At 36.3% G+C, this 17,110-nt stretch overlaps 1 protein-coding gene across 6 annotated transcripts in view; it reads right to left on the bottom strand.

Moving 5' to 3' along the window:
• The window catches only part of LOC108704484 (ankyrin repeat domain-containing protein 17), a 91,361-nt gene that overhangs the window by 47,137 nt on the left and 27,114 nt on the right, over positions 1-17,110 (bottom strand). For 5 of the 6 annotated variants that reach the window (XM_041579703.1, XM_041579704.1, XM_041579707.1 and 2 more), the window contains 12 exons: positions 16,814-16,967; positions 13,059-13,215; positions 12,078-12,225; positions 9,495-9,642; positions 8,025-8,258; positions 7,233-7,327; positions 5,716-5,953; positions 4,067-4,258; positions 2,984-3,093; positions 1,416-1,503; positions 857-984; positions 17-160 (listed from right to left, as the gene is read on the bottom strand). In XM_041579703.1, coding sequence (XP_041435637.1) covers positions 17-160; positions 857-984; positions 1,416-1,503; positions 2,984-3,093; positions 4,067-4,258; positions 5,716-5,953; positions 7,233-7,327; positions 8,025-8,258; positions 9,495-9,642; positions 12,078-12,225; positions 13,059-13,215; positions 16,814-16,967 — 1,836 coding nt within the window. The remainder of the gene's footprint in view (positions 1-16; positions 161-856; positions 985-1,415; positions 1,504-2,983; positions 3,094-4,066; positions 4,259-5,715; positions 5,954-7,232; positions 7,328-8,024; positions 8,259-9,494; positions 9,643-12,077; positions 12,226-13,058; positions 13,216-16,813; positions 16,968-17,110) is intronic. The other variant, XM_041579705.1, reaches the window with a different exon arrangement.

Below are 17,110 nucleotides of genomic sequence, written 5' to 3'. Positions count from 1 at the left end.
AAAGAACATGCGTTACCCGGTTCAAGTCATGGGAAGGTGGAGTGAACTGTGTGACATCAGGTGGGGGTGCAGAGAGGAGGTTACTAGGATAATCCAACAGGTAACAAACTACACTTGTGTGTCCACCCTTGGCAGCTTCAATCAACATCGTGGAACCATCCTAAAAAAAATTAGCAAAAAAAAAAAAAAAAAAAGATCACTGCTTTGACAGGTTGGAAAGTTAGCTTCATTATTCAACAAACAATATCTGTTGCCTTGTGTTGTACTTAATACATATAACAGCATTAACACAGTTATTAGTCAGGAAGGGGGTTGCCCCTTGGAGGAAATACAGATTTTTTTTCTTAAACGTTTGAAAAAAACCCAGAACATCTCTTTTAGGCCATAGGAACATGAAGCGTTGGCTCCATGGCTCTCTGCCTGCGTTTTTTCTGCATGCTGAGAGAAGTGGATTGGATACCTACTACAGCTCCATTTATCTGCACAGCTTCTGCCTGAGTGCAGGTATACAGAGCAGAGATCATCCCAAAAATGCCTGCTCACACAAGTTCAGAGCAGCAGAGCAAATGCCCCATGTGCCCTTGGGCTTACCCTGGAGCATACATCAAGATTTGATTTTTTTTTTATAACTCTTTATTTAGAGCAATTTCCAAATTGTTATTACAAATAATTAAACAATTGCAAAATGGAGTGGTAAAATCCCAGAGGTAGTATAAACAAAGAACTCCACAAGTAGCAAAATCACATAAACAGAGTTGGCAGGGAAAATTAACAAAACAAGATTTAATTTAAAAAAGTGAAATTATAAAGATTTTTCTCAACAGCAGTAAAAGATTAACTTAAGCACAAAATATACCTTTAATCGGTGCGTTGGGTCAGCTCCATGAGCCAAAAGAAGCTCTACAACAGCTAAATGTCCTCCAGCACAGGCAAGAGACAGCACTGTATGGTCATTATTCAATGTTGTCCTATTCACATTTGCACCTAAAAAGAAATGGTAATTATCAAATTCACAAACACATTAGCACACATGGACAGACAACTTGTCATGAAAGCTTTAAGAACTAACTTTATCACTTGCAAATTTTGTACAAGAAAAAGCAAGCGTTTGCATTTGGGGAGGTACATGCAAAAGTAAAATGGATCCTACAGTCATAGGTGAAAATAATAAGGATCTCATATCTTTGGATCAGCTGTGTAGCAGTGCTAATAACCCAAACAGAGGGCATTTATTGCCACAAAACAGCCTGTTATTAACTGCACTAACAGCAACAGCTCCTCATGACAACAGAAAAAAATGCAAAGCCAGTACATGAACAATATTGTCAATATAATCTTCAATATGACATCCTTTTTTAATTATAAGGGTTTTGCATGGAGCAAAACAGACTGTTGCAAATATTTCATGTTCTTACCCTTGCTAATGAGGAACTGAACAGTACAGACATGACCAGCTCTTGCAGCTTTCATTAGAGGAGTTCTTCCTCCTTCAGATTCATGTTCCTTAGAGAGAAAAATATAAATGTGCCTATTGTTTATCAAGGGAAGTTATATAAACCAATATAAATAAAACTTCTAGCTCCCTGGCGATTTCTGGGTCTCTACCAAGCTTTCAATTATATATATACAACTGTTTAAAAGGGACCAGCACACCGGTTTCTTCAAAAATGCAAAAAGTGTTTATTCAAACATCACTTTTTGCAGAAACCGGTGTGCTGGTCCATTTTAAACAGTTGCATACATTTATTTGGCAGAGCACCCAACAGTTGAAAGCCGTGGACAGAGTGCAGGTATTCTCTACAACATTATATATCTATATATCTATCTCTATATCTCTATATCTATCTATCTCTATATCTCTATATCTCTATATCTCTATATCTATATCCACACACACATATACATACATATACATATACATATACATATACATATACATATACATATATATATATATATATATATATATAGCTCAACAAACACAGGTTTTATCTATGGTGCCCCCCCCCCCTTTATTTGAACATAAACATTGTGACGTTATAAGAACACATGTGGACGCTGTATTTATTAAAGGTTTGTTGTTAAATTAAATTCAAATTGCTCACTATAGTAATTTCTTTATTTTTAATAACGTAATTGAACTTAGACTCTCCACTTTATTTTTTGAAAATCAGATGCACATGCACAATTTGTATTTTTGTGAAAGGCGTAATTGCTAGTATATATACACTTTGCACAACTAAAGAAGTTGCTAAACTATCACTATTTGCATGAACTATAGAGTTTGATGTTATAAATCATTTAAATATACTGTATAACATCCAACCCCAAGCTTCAAGCACTGTTTTTTATTGGAGAAAGTAAGTTTAGTTGTGGTTTCAAAATCCTCTAAAGCCACTCAAATGAGACTGTTGATATTTCAACACAAGGCACTGCGCTGCTCTAACCCATGTGTAGTGGTTGGCCCATGTAGTTTGGAGTTGGAAGACTCCCTAAACACAAAGCCCACTGGAGCTTCAGATTTCATTTTGGTCTGTTTGCACTACAGTTTGATCAGTCAAATTAGTGTGGAGAGCAACACAGACACACGGCTTCAGCCAATAACTAATTACATTTTAGGAAACATCTGCAAAGGGCAGTTTTCTTTTAAAACCATGGTTTGGAGTTTGCATTTCATAAAATTACATGGCATTCTTCACAGACAACCCAATCGGTTATAGCAAGTGGATTAGAAAAATAAATCCAGCCTTATTATTTTATAACAAGGTATTAAAGAAGGATTTTCCCTTTAAATACATTTTTAGTACCGTATGTAATAGATTATAATATATAGCCTATTTTAGCCACTATACCCTAAAAATACTTTTTTAAATTATAAGCCTTTAATTCTGCATCTTTCTATTCTAAAACTGAAAATGCTCTTTGGCCGTCAGCTGCAAAATGAAAATAAATGTATCCGTTTTGTGATTTAAATTATACTCACCAAGTCTGCACCAGTCTGAAGCAACACATCTGCTACATCAGTATGGCCATTTTCACATGCATAGGTTAGAGCAGTGTCCCCTGTTGCAGTTGTTGCTTGGACATTGGCTGCTAGAGGACAAAGATTTGAGAACCTTCATTTTATTGCACTGATTAAAGGTCAAATTATTTTTGTAGCAACAAGGTTAAAGGGGCAGTAAACCACCTTTTTAAATTTAGTTCAATCGTGCTGAATATACTCTTGCCTATTAACAAAAAAAATTGTGTGTTATTTTTTGCAATAAACAGGGCAAAATTGGAAAATGAAGCTAAACTTACAAAAATGCATTCAAATCAGCAGTACACCGAGAAGCAATGAAACTGGTTTGTTCATATAGAGAGCTTCTTTGTGTACTACAGATTTGTATTGCCCGTGCGCTTACAAACCAAAAAGTAACATGTACATTCAATTTCAGATTTTGCCCACTATAAAGAAATAAATTCACACATTGTCTTGCTTAACACAAAAGTCAAATAGTATTTGCAGCACAGGCTCAATCCATTCAATTAATTTGCTTCCCTTTCAAATTAGATTTTAGATACCACCTTTCCACCTAACAGACACCTGTCCCAACCCTTTACCATTTTGTATACTTCCAAAACCAAAGCTTAGTCATCCCTACAGCCAGCCTTACATAGCCATACTCAATTAAATTAACATGTATCAGAGTAACAGTGCAGTATAATAGACAAGATAAACGTGACTTAAGGTCAAGTGTACCTGTCCAATTAGAAGAAATCCTTGGGCGACTTAATAGGAATCATTAGTTTAGGAAAAAATATAACAACATATGCTAAAAAGCCCCTGAGCACGGTTTAATATTTTTTTTTTCAAATTAAAGGTTTGAGTAAAATGGGGAAAAACTCCTTTTCTCTCAATGTCCTCATGGTTGCAAGAGCCAATTCCCAATGCAGGAGGAGTTGCACCCAGAAGCCTCTTGAATAGGGTTCCCTTAGTCCTCCCAAACCTTGTCACTGTACTGCAGTTTGGAAGGGAAGCCCAAGAAGTACAAACATCACAAAACAGATATAAAAAAGCACATACCTGCTGCTAACAAGTACTTGACCAACTCTAAATGCCCTTCCTGAGCAGCTTCCATTAATGGAGTGGAGCAACCAAGTTCAATATCTGCTCCTGCTTTGATTAGGAAATCTGCTACCTCCAAAAACCCTCCACAACAGGCAAGCGTAAGGGCAGTTTCTTGGGTCTCCTCTGTCTGGGCATTTATATTTGCACCTTTAAGAACAAAAATTAATTTTTCCCCCCCCCTTAACAAAAGATTTTGAATACAGCATTTATGTTAAAGAATAACGATGTTAAGTCTATAAGTATTGGGAATAATGAAACTACTAGTATAATAATAAATATTAGGATATTATAAATCAGGAGTTGCTTTACCATATAAAGATAAAAAAAAAGCTGTGAAGGCTAAATGCTTTTTGTACTGGTCACGGAACTCATAGCTTAATAGCCTCTGATTTTAGAACAGAGAAACATTTTTATATAATGCACACATTTGTTATTTGAAAATAACAGCTATAGATAATGACATCATTAAGCATCATTAGAAGTAAATATTTTACAGAATATTCATGGCTTCTGTTTATTATAAAAAGAACTGATTATACTGTAACATAACAGTCATTAAATATGCTAGCAATTTTCAGGAACGTTGTTTTAAAAAATCAGCACGGACTCATCCCTGCTGAACAGTCAAAGCAAAAGTTAGCTTTTACATATATTGGTCATTATCAATATAAAGAGATTAGAAAGGTACACAAGAGATAGTCTGACAATGCAGAAACTTATTTCCCGACCCTGGAAATTATATTTCTGTTTGTATTTAGAGGTGCTAAGCACCCCACTTAGATATGTGATCTGTTATTTGGAATGCTTAGGACCTGAGGTTCTAATGCAATCTGGATCATCATATCCAATTTCTATGGAAAAATATCTAAACATTAAATACCATCAAGCACAAGGTACTGTTGCTATTACAGAGAAAAAACAAAATCATGAAAAAAAAATATTTGCATTAAATTGACTCTCTGGAAGATGGCCTTCCTAAAATTTGGAGCTTGCTAAATACCGAGTTCTCCAGATTACAGATGTCACCATAAGTATATTGACAAATCAGGTAGGAAAAATAATTTACTTGTTAATAAATTTCATGATCTCACTATGCAAGTCTACAGCGTCAATCTAAGTTTATCTGACCAAAAAAAAAATATATATCTGTATTTATGATGCCTAAAAAATAGGCAAAAAACATTTGCATTATGAGGATAATTTTTCAGACTTAATTTGTGTTCAGAGAAAAAGATTACAAAATCTTCTAAAGTCTACTAAAACCCCAGCAGGACATCAACAAAAGGCATAATGCAGTATCAGTATAAGTCAAGTTATTCAGGAATGTTATTATCTGGTATACCTGGGACCTTTTGCACCATGGAGCATCATGCCCACCCCAGTAGGAGTGCATTTCAAATTAAAATGGAGTTATGGACACGTTTCTGCCATATTACAAAGCAAATAAGCACTGGCCTGAAGAAAAGTAACCAGCAGAAGAATAATAACATTTGTGGGGGCGCAACATTTTCACATACTGTGCAATATATTCACATAGTATACTGAAGAGTGATGATGGGAAATAATAAATTGATCATTCAAATTCAAAACAAATTGAATAATACCTTGTCCTAGCAGTAACGCCACCATTTCTTCATGGCCTTCCCTTGCTGCTTCCATGAGAGGTGTGTAGCCTTCATCATTTACCTCCTCCAGGTTAGCACCACGTTCGATAAGTAAGGCTGCCAGCTCTACATGACCACCACAAGCTGCCAAGGTCAGTGGAGACTCAAAAGAGTCTGCTGGCATATTTACCTGGGCTCCACTGTCAAGAAGTAACCGAGCTACCTCCACATGGCCATCCTAATACAAAATAAAATGAAGTTGTTGCTATATTACACACAATTTCACATGTAGATAATAGTTATCACTAAGAATTGAGCTTACAGTTTGCGAAATTATAGCTGGATGCGCAACACAAGAAGGGCTCCGAATCCCAGAATCAATAAAAGGTAGTTAAATATGGGTGCCCCTCCTATAAAAAGTTTCACCAAAATTTATGAATCTCTCCCGCTGGCCGCCAGCTTAAAGTCTCTTTTTGAAACTCGTTTATCAGGATAGCGGTCTCCTTTTGCAAATCCAACACTTCTCTGCAATCCTCAAAAGACAAAGGTAGAGACAATTTGTGCAGTATCACAATGTTATTGGTCAGATCCAAGCTAACTCTTATACTGACAGGACCTCCGGTTATGCATGCGGATAAACTCCTAATCACCGGGCACTCCCGTTCGTGGTCTGTTTTGCTGCCTCCTGTTCCACTTGACGTCCCCCGCTTGCTCTCTGAAAAACTAGTCGCTGAGAAACTGCGCTCACTCTCTGATCTCTGGATCTGCGGAGCTCTAATTGTTCTACACCTACTGAAGAAGTATCTTTTTTTTTTTTTATTATTTAAGAAATGTCAGACACATCTTAGGTGGAATAAGTCTTTGTAGCCAATAGCTCCACCCGTAGATGCACAAAGTAACCAGGTAGTGATTGGGGACAAGTGGAACAGGAGGCAGCAAACCAGACCACGAGCGGGAGTGCCCTGTGATTAGGAGTTTATCCGCATGCATAACTGGAGGATACTGTGAGTATAAGAGTTCGTAGTAATCTGACAGCTAACATTGCGGTACTGCACAAATTGGCTCTTTTGAGTATCGCGGATGAGTGTTGGATTTGCGAAAGGAGACCGCTATCCAGAGATACGTGTTTCAAAAGAGACTTTAAGCTGGTGGGGAGCGGGAGAGATTCGGAAAATTTTGGTGCAACATTTTATAGGAGGCGCACGCGTATTTAACTACATTTTATTAATAGTTATCACTATACATGTCCAGGCAGAAAATGAAAATATATTGCAAATGCATTTAATCAAAATTAGGATGATAGCCAAGTACGTCTCTTAACATATTGAGCACTTAACACAGCAAACACGGCAGAAAAACATGGGAGGAATACAGCTACATTTAAGTGCAAACATTATATTTGAGCTAGTACCATGATCCTTTTAATAACTACATGAGGTGTTTCAACAATTGGGTGTCTAAATGAGTATTAATTGAGAGAATACTGGGCTAAAGAGCTTTTGTATAGGAATTCTTACCATACAAGCTTCCATTAAGGCAGTGTGCATTTCATCTGTCTTATGTTCCTGATCAGCCCCGGCCTCCAGAAGGAATCTTACCATTTCTAAATGCCCTGAAATTGCAAAGTAAACTTTTTGAGCAGTTGAACGAATAACAATACTTTCATCAACTTTATTTTGTCATATCTATAAGAGCATACATTCTGATAACAGTTAAACTAAAAATGTTTTACATTTTTTAAATAATCCTCCATTAAGGAATAATGATGGCAATTAGTATAATAGGTTAGATTAGATAATAGTGATTAGAGACATTTCTAAAGCAAATGGCCTTTCTGAATTATTCAGACATGTTTTACCACTAATCTGAGTGGTTTCTTCAGTTCTACTGAATGCTTAGGAATTCTTAATGATTTTAAACCTTTAAGGGTAATGGATGAAGAGGCTTTTTGGAGACATTACTACTACACTAATGTAGGAATTAAATAGCCTGAAAACCCAACAAAGTACAGTATTTCATTGCGTCTGAAAAAACTGCAACTGGTACTTTTAATTCAAAATTAACGGAGGGGCAATATTTAGCATTTTGACACCACCCACACAAGAACAGCAAAATGCCCCAAATCTCCCCATATGCCATTACTTTAAACATGAAGCACATCACCATAAGATGATCACAACAATTTCAGTGGATATACTTAGGCAGGTGTTAGTTCAAATAAAACCTAAAAATATATCTATTATCCTTTTAAGATGAGTGTGTTTTTTTTGTTTTTTTTTTTAAATTCTGGACAAACACACTCTTCTTACCTTTATAACAGGCTAAAGTTAGTGCGCTTTCCTTGAATTCATTGGAATGAGTATTGATTCCTGCTCCATTCTCCAAGAGAACCCGGGCTACTTCAACATGCCCAGCACTTCCTGCCTCCATTAGAGGCGTGTGACCGTTTTCATTATGGTCCTCGATACTAGCACCTGATTCCAGCAGCACCTTTACCACATCCACATAGCCACCGGCACATGCATATGTAAGTGCTGTGTTTCCTAAGCAGATAAGAAAATAACCATCTATTAAAAAATGTTTCTCTTTTATTAACATGTTATGATAAATAGGGCCTTAAAGGGAAACTAAAGACTAAAATAGAATAATGCTAGAAATGTTGTAATTTGTATACTAAATATAAACATGAACTTACTGCAACAAAAGCCTAATAAAACAAATGATTTATGCTTTCAACGTTGGCCACAGGGGGTCACCATCTTGTAACTTTGTTAAACATCTTTGCAAGACCAAGACCATGCACATGCTCAGTATGGTCTGGGCTGCAGCTTAAGGATCGTCATAAATTATCAAAATAGCACAAGTTAAATAATATCTGCCATAGAAGCAGATACAGCGAGACTGATTAATAATCAGAATATGCAGATTGCACTGGGTCCTACAATATTAATAAAAATGTTCTCTAACTCTCCAGAACCAGTGGCTGCAGCAAAAAAATCCTCCAAGTAGAATACCAGTTTATATGTTTAAATCTGGCTCCATGATCTTTTTCCCTGCAGCTGGAGTTGGAAACATTAAAGATTATGTAAAGGCAAAAATAAAATACCATTTTTACTTTAACTTAAAAAGAAACCTATCATATACTTCAGTTAAAAAATCTGTACAGTTTTTTATAAGAAACCTTATTGTATGCAGTGAAATTCCCCCTTGCTCTGACTGCTGCAGATATGAATCTCTACATGGTCGCCGGCTGTTCTACAGGGAAACAAACAAAGCTGCTCGAGTTCTGGGAAGTCTCTTCCCCGTGCTGTTCGTAAGTATGATCATTTCCCTGCAGTGCAGTTAGGGACCGTCTGAAGTTTCCCATCTGCAACAGTCAGAGCAAGTAAATGAAGGAAGAATCTCACTGCATACAGTCAGGTTTCTTATAAAAACTGGAGACATTTTTTAAAGTATATTGGAGATAGGTTTCTTTTTCATTAAAGAAAGTAAAAATGGGATTTTATTTTTTTGCCTTTACGTTCCCTTTAATACACATTCTACATTAAGCTGTTTTTTTCCATACAGCAAAGGATACCCCAGTTTCACTGTTTACAGTAAATATGTACCACATGAGAGATGCAACTCTCACATTTTGAAAGAAAGGTTAAGACAGTAAAAAAAACAACAAAAAAAACCACTATTCTACTGAAGACAGTATAGCATTATTAACTATTTATTTTAGCATCTCATGGCAAAATAATTATTTGAAACAGTAAAGGGAGAGAAAAAAATCTAACCTGTGGATGACTGGGAGTTAACATATGCATCGTGGGCTAGCAGCAACTTTACAATTTCAACATGTCCCCCATTAGCAGCAGCCATCAAAGGCGTTATGTCTCCTTTTATCCCACGGTCTTCAACATTAGCATGCATTGCCAGAAGAACCTATAGAGATAAAATAAATATTTACCACTATTTGTAATAGCTGAGCTTCTTTAAATTCTGGTCAGAAGCTATAGTAAACTGCATTGTTGACAAATTAATATTCAGCTTGACATAAGGCCTTTAAATGTTGACAGCACCACAGTGTAGCAGGCATCCCAAGCAGCAATTATTTTTATGGGATGCCCTCATGACCACAATTGTGCTTTACAAAAATCTATGGCCAAGGTTAAACTTGTTGGATGTATTGGACTTGGATTTATTGAGATAGAGATAGAGATAGAGATAGAGATAGAGATAGAGATAGAGATAGAGATAGAGATAGAGATAGAGATAGAGATAGAGATAGAGATAGAGATAGAGATAGAGATAGAGATAGAGATAGAGAGAGAGAGAGAGAGAGAGAGATACACACACACTCTATAGGGGGGTACAGGATCTAAGGGGGGGGGTAGAGAAACCGATAAGTAGCTGCAATTTATGTACATGGAAAACATATTGTTTCCAGTTTAGATGCTCAATCATCATGCTATAAGTTGCAATAGCCAGTCACTCCTCTGCTGAAAAGGTAATTTTGGAGATGCTCATCCAATTCAGTAAATTTATTTCAATATAAACAGCTAATGTTACTTTGTTCCATTAATTAATTTGCTATTTAGTTCATTGGAAGTCAGTAGAGTTTGACCTAAATTTAAACCCTACCCACACCTGCCTGCCCCAGTCAAATGGTCATTGTTTGACATGCAAGTTACAGTACATAAAAGTTTTTTGAAAGTAAAACAAATTTTTGCATAAGTTGTTATGTAAGTCTAGGGGACACAAAGATCTTGCTGTGGGGCCCAATAATCATCATTCCACTGCTGAAAAGTTAATGTAGGTAATAGCTCATATAATAAAGTAAATAGATTCCAAAATAAACAGCTGATGTTACTCTACAACAAAAAATTCATATAAACAGTCAATTTATTATTAAACCAGTAATAAAGAAGTTTGTGATGATTAGAATTGTGATGTTGCTTGGCACGCAAGGTTTATAAGTGTCCTTGTACGTTACATTATGTTTCTAGGCAAGTCAGGGCAGTTTTTTGCAAAAGTTACATAAAGTTTTAACGTAACTTTATATATAACATATGCAATATGACACGGCCGGGTCCCCCTTCGAATGTGGATTTACCCAGGGCCAGCAACAGTAACCCCTCTGCCCCCATGATGGCGGCCCCTGAGAACATGATGCCACACAAGTTAACAATCTTATTAAAAATCCACAATAGTTCAGTGTTCATTTCTTGTTTCATTAAAGTACACAAATAAACCTGCTTGATAACAACCAAATATTAATTTCTTATGTCAAAAACAGGGCATTACTTTTTGACATATCTATTGATTTTAATGGACCTCTAATTTGGCCATACTGAGCCAATGAATCCTGCTGACATTGCTGACCTGCTCTGAAGCTTACTAACCCACATATGGCATCTTTCTGACCAATACCTGGCCATATATCAGTCAAATTTAATTTGATTTCTCCAGATATGTCTGCAAACAAGGCTGCTCGGTTCAGATAGCATTTGGTGCTCTAAATAGGATGACAAATATGGGCAAAGTTCCTCTCAATTGGCAACCTTGCCAAACGAATGGATTTTTTAGTGTGTTGCCAAAATGTATCTTTAAAAAATGTATGTACCAATAAGTGACCTAATAAAAAAATTATGAAATATGAAAATAGTATTTACAGATAAATAAATATTGACGCTGGTTTTAATAATATAAGATGAAGAGAAAATAAAGCTATAGTTGCTTATAAAAGTCGGAGGGAAAGAACTTAGTTCTTAAAATGGTAGCTATTCTTTGTGATATTTAAACTGCACAAAATATTGAAAACTTTTTTAATTTTTAAAATTTTTTATAAAAAGTATTTAAGTATTTTGTTGTTGTTTTTCTTTTTTTCTTTTTTAATACAAAATCCTATTATTGCGACTAAATCCTTTTAGTTGATTAAAATAAATTTTTCCTTACACTGTTTAAATGTTGTTTCATTCTGTCTTGGCAGACAGGCGATTGCTGTTCCTGAGCCATAGAGGCAGGGAATTCAATAGGATTGATAGCGGAGATTTTTACAGGTATAGATGTTTCCATTTAAAAGATTTTTTCATGTTTAATTTTAAAGGACTTTTATTTATTATACATATTTTAATATCAGGGTGGAAGGTCCCCTTTAATAAAATCATCTAAAGGTGTGATGTGTTTAAGACATATTATTAGAAATTTTATTTGCAAAGTTCTACCTGTGTATTTTGGTTCCAAAAATGATAGTGGTTATTAAAAATATATATTTAGAAAACCATTTTCATATACCCCATAGAGGAGATTCTCATTGCATTTTTAATTATGCTCAACAAATACAACCTAGTCTAAGAATACATGGCTCAAAATATTACCTGTGCCAGTTCGTAATATCCAGCTGAACATGCAAGGCAGAGGAGGGACTCCCCTTCTTCTGTGTGCTCATTAACACTTCGGCCTTCAATAAGTAATTTCCGCACAGCGTTTACATCCCCTTCAGAGCAAGCTTCTGCCAAACTGCGGCTGTATGAGAAATGATTAATACAAAAGACTAAATAAACTTGCAAAAGTAATAGTAATAAGTAATAGTTTAGAAAACAGTGGATGTTATCAGGCAAATGTTGACCAAGTATGAATTTATCTTATAAGATGCATTCAAATAAATAAGATCCAATTACTGAACACAGGTTAACAAAGTAAATGACTGCAAGTAAAAAAAATGAACTAACAAACTGTGCACTGGGAATATGCAAATACCCAGATAATAATCTAAGTTGGAATGTTTCGAGTTTGCTCTTGCAAATGATTAAAAATCCATCCTTTCAAATGAAACATGGGGAAGGAGGGGTTGCATTACACTGTGACCCTGAGGGGGACTATTTCCAGTGAGCACTGGAAGACTATCATGAGTCTTTTTCAAATCTATGGATTCAGGTACTTCTGTGGAAAAAAATTATTTAGATATTTGGCAGTTCATGTACAGTTATGTACATTCTTAACAGAGCTAAAATCACCCCTCGAGATGGCCATACACGGGCAGATTTAGGCAGGTTTGGGTCCTTTAGACCGATTCAGTAGCTTATCTACCAGTGTATGGGATGCTCTGATGTGCCTCCCAGACCGATATCTGCAAAAATTGGCCAGATCTTGATCAGGCAGATTTTCCAGTCTGATCCCGTCGGCTATTATCACTGTCATTCTAAACAGATTGGCCGTATGGCCGAATGATCTGATTAGACAAATATCACCCACCTTTTGGTGTGCATATCAAGGGAAGATCCACTTGTTTGGAGACCTTGCCAAATGAGAGGATCTTATAGTGTATGGCCAAGCTTTAGAACACTAAACTGACTTACTTGTCCGTCTGCCCTGCATTTGAGGTGCTCTCAGCTCTCATTCTTGTAAGTGCAGCAGCAGCTTCATCCAACGCACAGCTGACCGAAGAAGTCAATCTACGGAGTACTTCAGGATCTGCGAAGGCTTTACCATCAGCAGTGGATAATTTACCAATTCCTTGTTAGCACACGTTGCGAAGCCAGTTAGTAAGTCAATATAAGAATTTAAACCAAAAAACAAAAATGGGAAAGATACCTAGTGTTAGTCAAATCCATGCAAAAAATTAGTAAACATAGTAGAGACAAGAGTGTTTGGCTGGAGACAAGAGTGTTTGACTGGATATTATAGATCTAGCATGAAGTTCTGAGTTAAGAATCTCCCAAAACTATTAAAAGGCAGTATTTTTAAACATTACAGCATCAGCACAGCAGCACAAAAAAAATACATTTATGTAAGTAACGAACAAAAAAAAATAAAAAAGGATTTATGCCAAGATATTTTAAGCCTTCTCCCAAATGTAATAGTGCATTTAAAGGAACAGTAACACCAAAAAAAAATATTGAGAATATAATGTACTGTCGACCCACAATGGTAAAACGAACGTGTTTTGCTTTAGAAATACAACTATAGTTTATATAAACAAACTGATATGTAGCAACGGGCAGCCAGTCAAACACAGGATACAAAGTAGATAACAGATAAGTTCTGAAGAATCCCATTGTTTACTACAAAGCTTTTCTGTTATCGGCTGTGTATCCTGGGCCTTTTCTCCTTTTACAGCTTTGAATGGATGGCTACACAGCAGCTTGTTTCTATAAATTATAGTTGTGTTTTTGTAGCAAACATGACAGTTTTACCAGTGCAGTATGATACTATGTTATATTTCTCACATTTTTTTTTGCATTACTGTTCCTTTAAAGGGGTTGTTCACCGTTGAGTTAGCTTTAGTATGATGTAGAGAGTGATATTCTGAGACAATTTGCAATTGGTTTTCATGTTTTATTATTTGTGGTTTTCAAGTTATTTAGCCAGCAGCTCTCTAGTTTGCATTTTCAGTAAACTGGTTACTAGGGTCCAAATTCTCCTAGCAACCATGCACTGATTTGAATACGAGACTGGAATACGAACAGGAGAGGGCCTGAAGAGAAAGATGAGTAATAAAAAGTACAAATAATAAAATGTGTAGTTTTACAGAGCATTTGTTTTTAGAAGGGGTCAGTGACCCCCATTTGAAAGCTGGAACGAGTCAGAAGAATAAGGCAAATAATTATACAATAAAAAATAAATAATGAGCACCAATTAAAAAAGTTGCTTAGAAATAGCCATTTTATAACATTAAAAGTTAACTTTAAGGTGAACCATCCCTTGAAGGAGAAGGAAAGTCTGTTTAACTTGGGGGTGCCAAAAGTTAGGCAGCCACAAGTGGATGTATTTACTTACCTGACACCCCAGGCCGGTGGTCCTAAAAACCGCACCAGACTGGGGTTGTGCCAGCGAGCACCACAAAGCGATCATATTCTTCAATTTTCCCGAGGAAGACACAGCCGGCTTTTTTGTTAAAGTTCGGCTTTTCACTCTACTGCGTACGAGCAGCAGCGAGAGGAAAGAAGAAGCAAGAAGAGGATCGATCGGTGGTGTTCGCTGGAAAATCCTGGGTCGGTGCAGTCTGTGTGAACTAAAGTATTTTTGGAGGATGTTTGAGATATCATTTGTGTTCAAGCACCTTTTTCTATGTGCAACAGTGGACGAATTGCTGTTTGTCAGTTTCTTAAAGGGTCACTCTCAGACAACAAAACACAGACCATGAAATATGGCTAGTGCAGTTTAATTGTATACATATATTTATCATCACCTAGATTAGGAAGATTTTTTTTTAAACTTAGTTCGACTTCGACAAATGCAAGCTGCTTGAGTAAATTAATTGTCCTTAAAAAAGTCAAACTTAATTATTTACCATAGCAGAAGAGATAATCAAGTAAAAAACGAAAACGTATTCCCTGTAATATACTTTAACTTTTCCAGAAAAGATTGAACCGGGTTGGGTGAAACTACAGTAGGGAAAATAAGTATTGAACAAGTCAACATTTTTCTCAGTAAATATATTTCTAATAGGGCTATTGGCATGCAATTTACACCAACTGTCAGTAACAACCCAAGTAATCTACACATACAAAGAACTCAATACTAAGTCCATAAATTAAGTTATGTGTAATATAGTGGAATGAGACAGTGAATAAGTATCAAACAAATGAAGAGATGCAAAAAGGTATGGAATGCAAAGAAACCTCCTAAAATCTCAGTATTTATCATCATCATCATCATCATTTATTTATATAGCGCTGTCAAGATACGCAGTGCTTATTTAGAAAGCAATCTTAAGATCAGCTGATTTAGTCCGAATTGATGGCCTATAAAAATGTTTCTCTACCAAGGTTCTCAAACATTATTGTTGCAAAACAGTGATGAAATTGGTTAGATGTTTCTAAGCTTCTGAAAGTTCCAGTGAGCACCATTGGGGCCATAATCCAGAAGTGGAAAGAACTTAATTTCACCCCAAACCAGTCACGGCCAGGTGCTCCTCGCAAGATTTCTGACAGAGGAGTCATATAATCAGAAGAGTTGTCCAAGAGGCAAGGATTACTCTCACAGAGAGCTTCAGAAAGACCTTGAACAACAGGTACAGTTGTTTCAAAGAAAACAATAAGTAATACACTCAACCGATATAGCCTCTATGCACACTCGCCATGCAAGACTTAATTGCTGAGGAAAAAGCATGTTGAAACTTGATTAAAGTTTGCTGCACAACATTTGGATAAGCCAATGTAATCGGACAATATAGACTGGTCAGATGAGACCAAAATTGAACTTGTGTATGTCATTGCACCATCTTTGTAGGAGAAATGGCACTGCACATCACCTCAAAAACATCATACCAACAGTGAAGTTTGGAGGTGGGAACATCATGGTGTGGGGCAGTTTTTTAGCATATGGTAATGGCAGACTTCATACAATTGAAGGAAGGATGAATGGAGGAATGTACCGAGACATTCTTGATAAGAATCTGCTGCCGTCTACTAGGATGTTGAAGATGAAATGAGGGTGGATATTTCAGAAAGACAATGATCTCAAACAGAGAGACAAGGAAACTCAATTGGTTTCAGAGAAAGAAAATAAAGCTGCTAGAATGACCCAGTCAATCACCCAACTTCAATCTAATTAAAAATCTATGAAAAGAGTTCATAGAAAAGGCCCGAAGAACCATCAAAATTGGAAGACAGTTTGTGTGGAATGATGGGTCCAAATCACACCTGAGCAATGCATATGACTAGTTCCTCCATACAGAAGGCATCTTGAAGCATTATTAAACAATTACTATTGGTAATTAAATCGATTTCAGTAAACATGTTCAATACTTATTCCCTGTGTCATTCCACTTTAATACACAATTTATGGACTTGTTTGTTTTGAGTTCTTTGTATGTGTGAATTACTTGGGTTGTTACCAACATCTGGCTCTGCTCGTGGCATGTAGCAGGGACAGAGGGGATCCAGGAGGCAAGAGAAATCAGCTTGGCCAAAACAGCTTGGGGAGTACACTGCAGGAGTTTACTTTACACATTATATTGCATAATTCTCTAAAAACTTTTCCCACCTCTGAATTTGCGTAATTTGCCATTCCATGCAAAGTAGGGAGCAAACACTTGTTGATGTTAAGTTCAGAGAAGAACACAGACTAATATACAGTATCTAGGTACAGTTTGTTAATGCACACAAACCTGCTGCTTCAAGAAGAGCCTCCAGTCTAGCTTGCGTCTCAGGGTCTACAGTTCTTAAATCTGTTCCATCAGCTGTACCAGATAAAAGCAGCTTTGAAGCGGTCTCCAACATTGGGGTTTCCAGATCATCTTGATCCAAAATAAATGATTCCACCTTCAACAAAAGAGCAAACAAAAATATAACATCATATTATTCTTATAAAAAGATCCAAACAAAAAAAGGCTTAAGTACGGTAATTCATTAAAAGGTATTCTCTGTGCAAAACAGCCCTATAAAACCCAGTAGAACCCCCATTT

The sequence above is a fragment of the Xenopus laevis genome, chromosome 1S (assembly GCF_017654675.1).
Source record: "Xenopus laevis strain J_2021 chromosome 1S, Xenopus_laevis_v10.1, whole genome shotgun sequence".
NCBI lineage: Eukaryota > Metazoa > Chordata > Amphibia > Anura > Pipidae > Xenopus > Xenopus laevis.
Note: the sequence above shows the minus strand (reverse complement) of the source record. Positions and strands in the feature narration are given on the sequence as shown.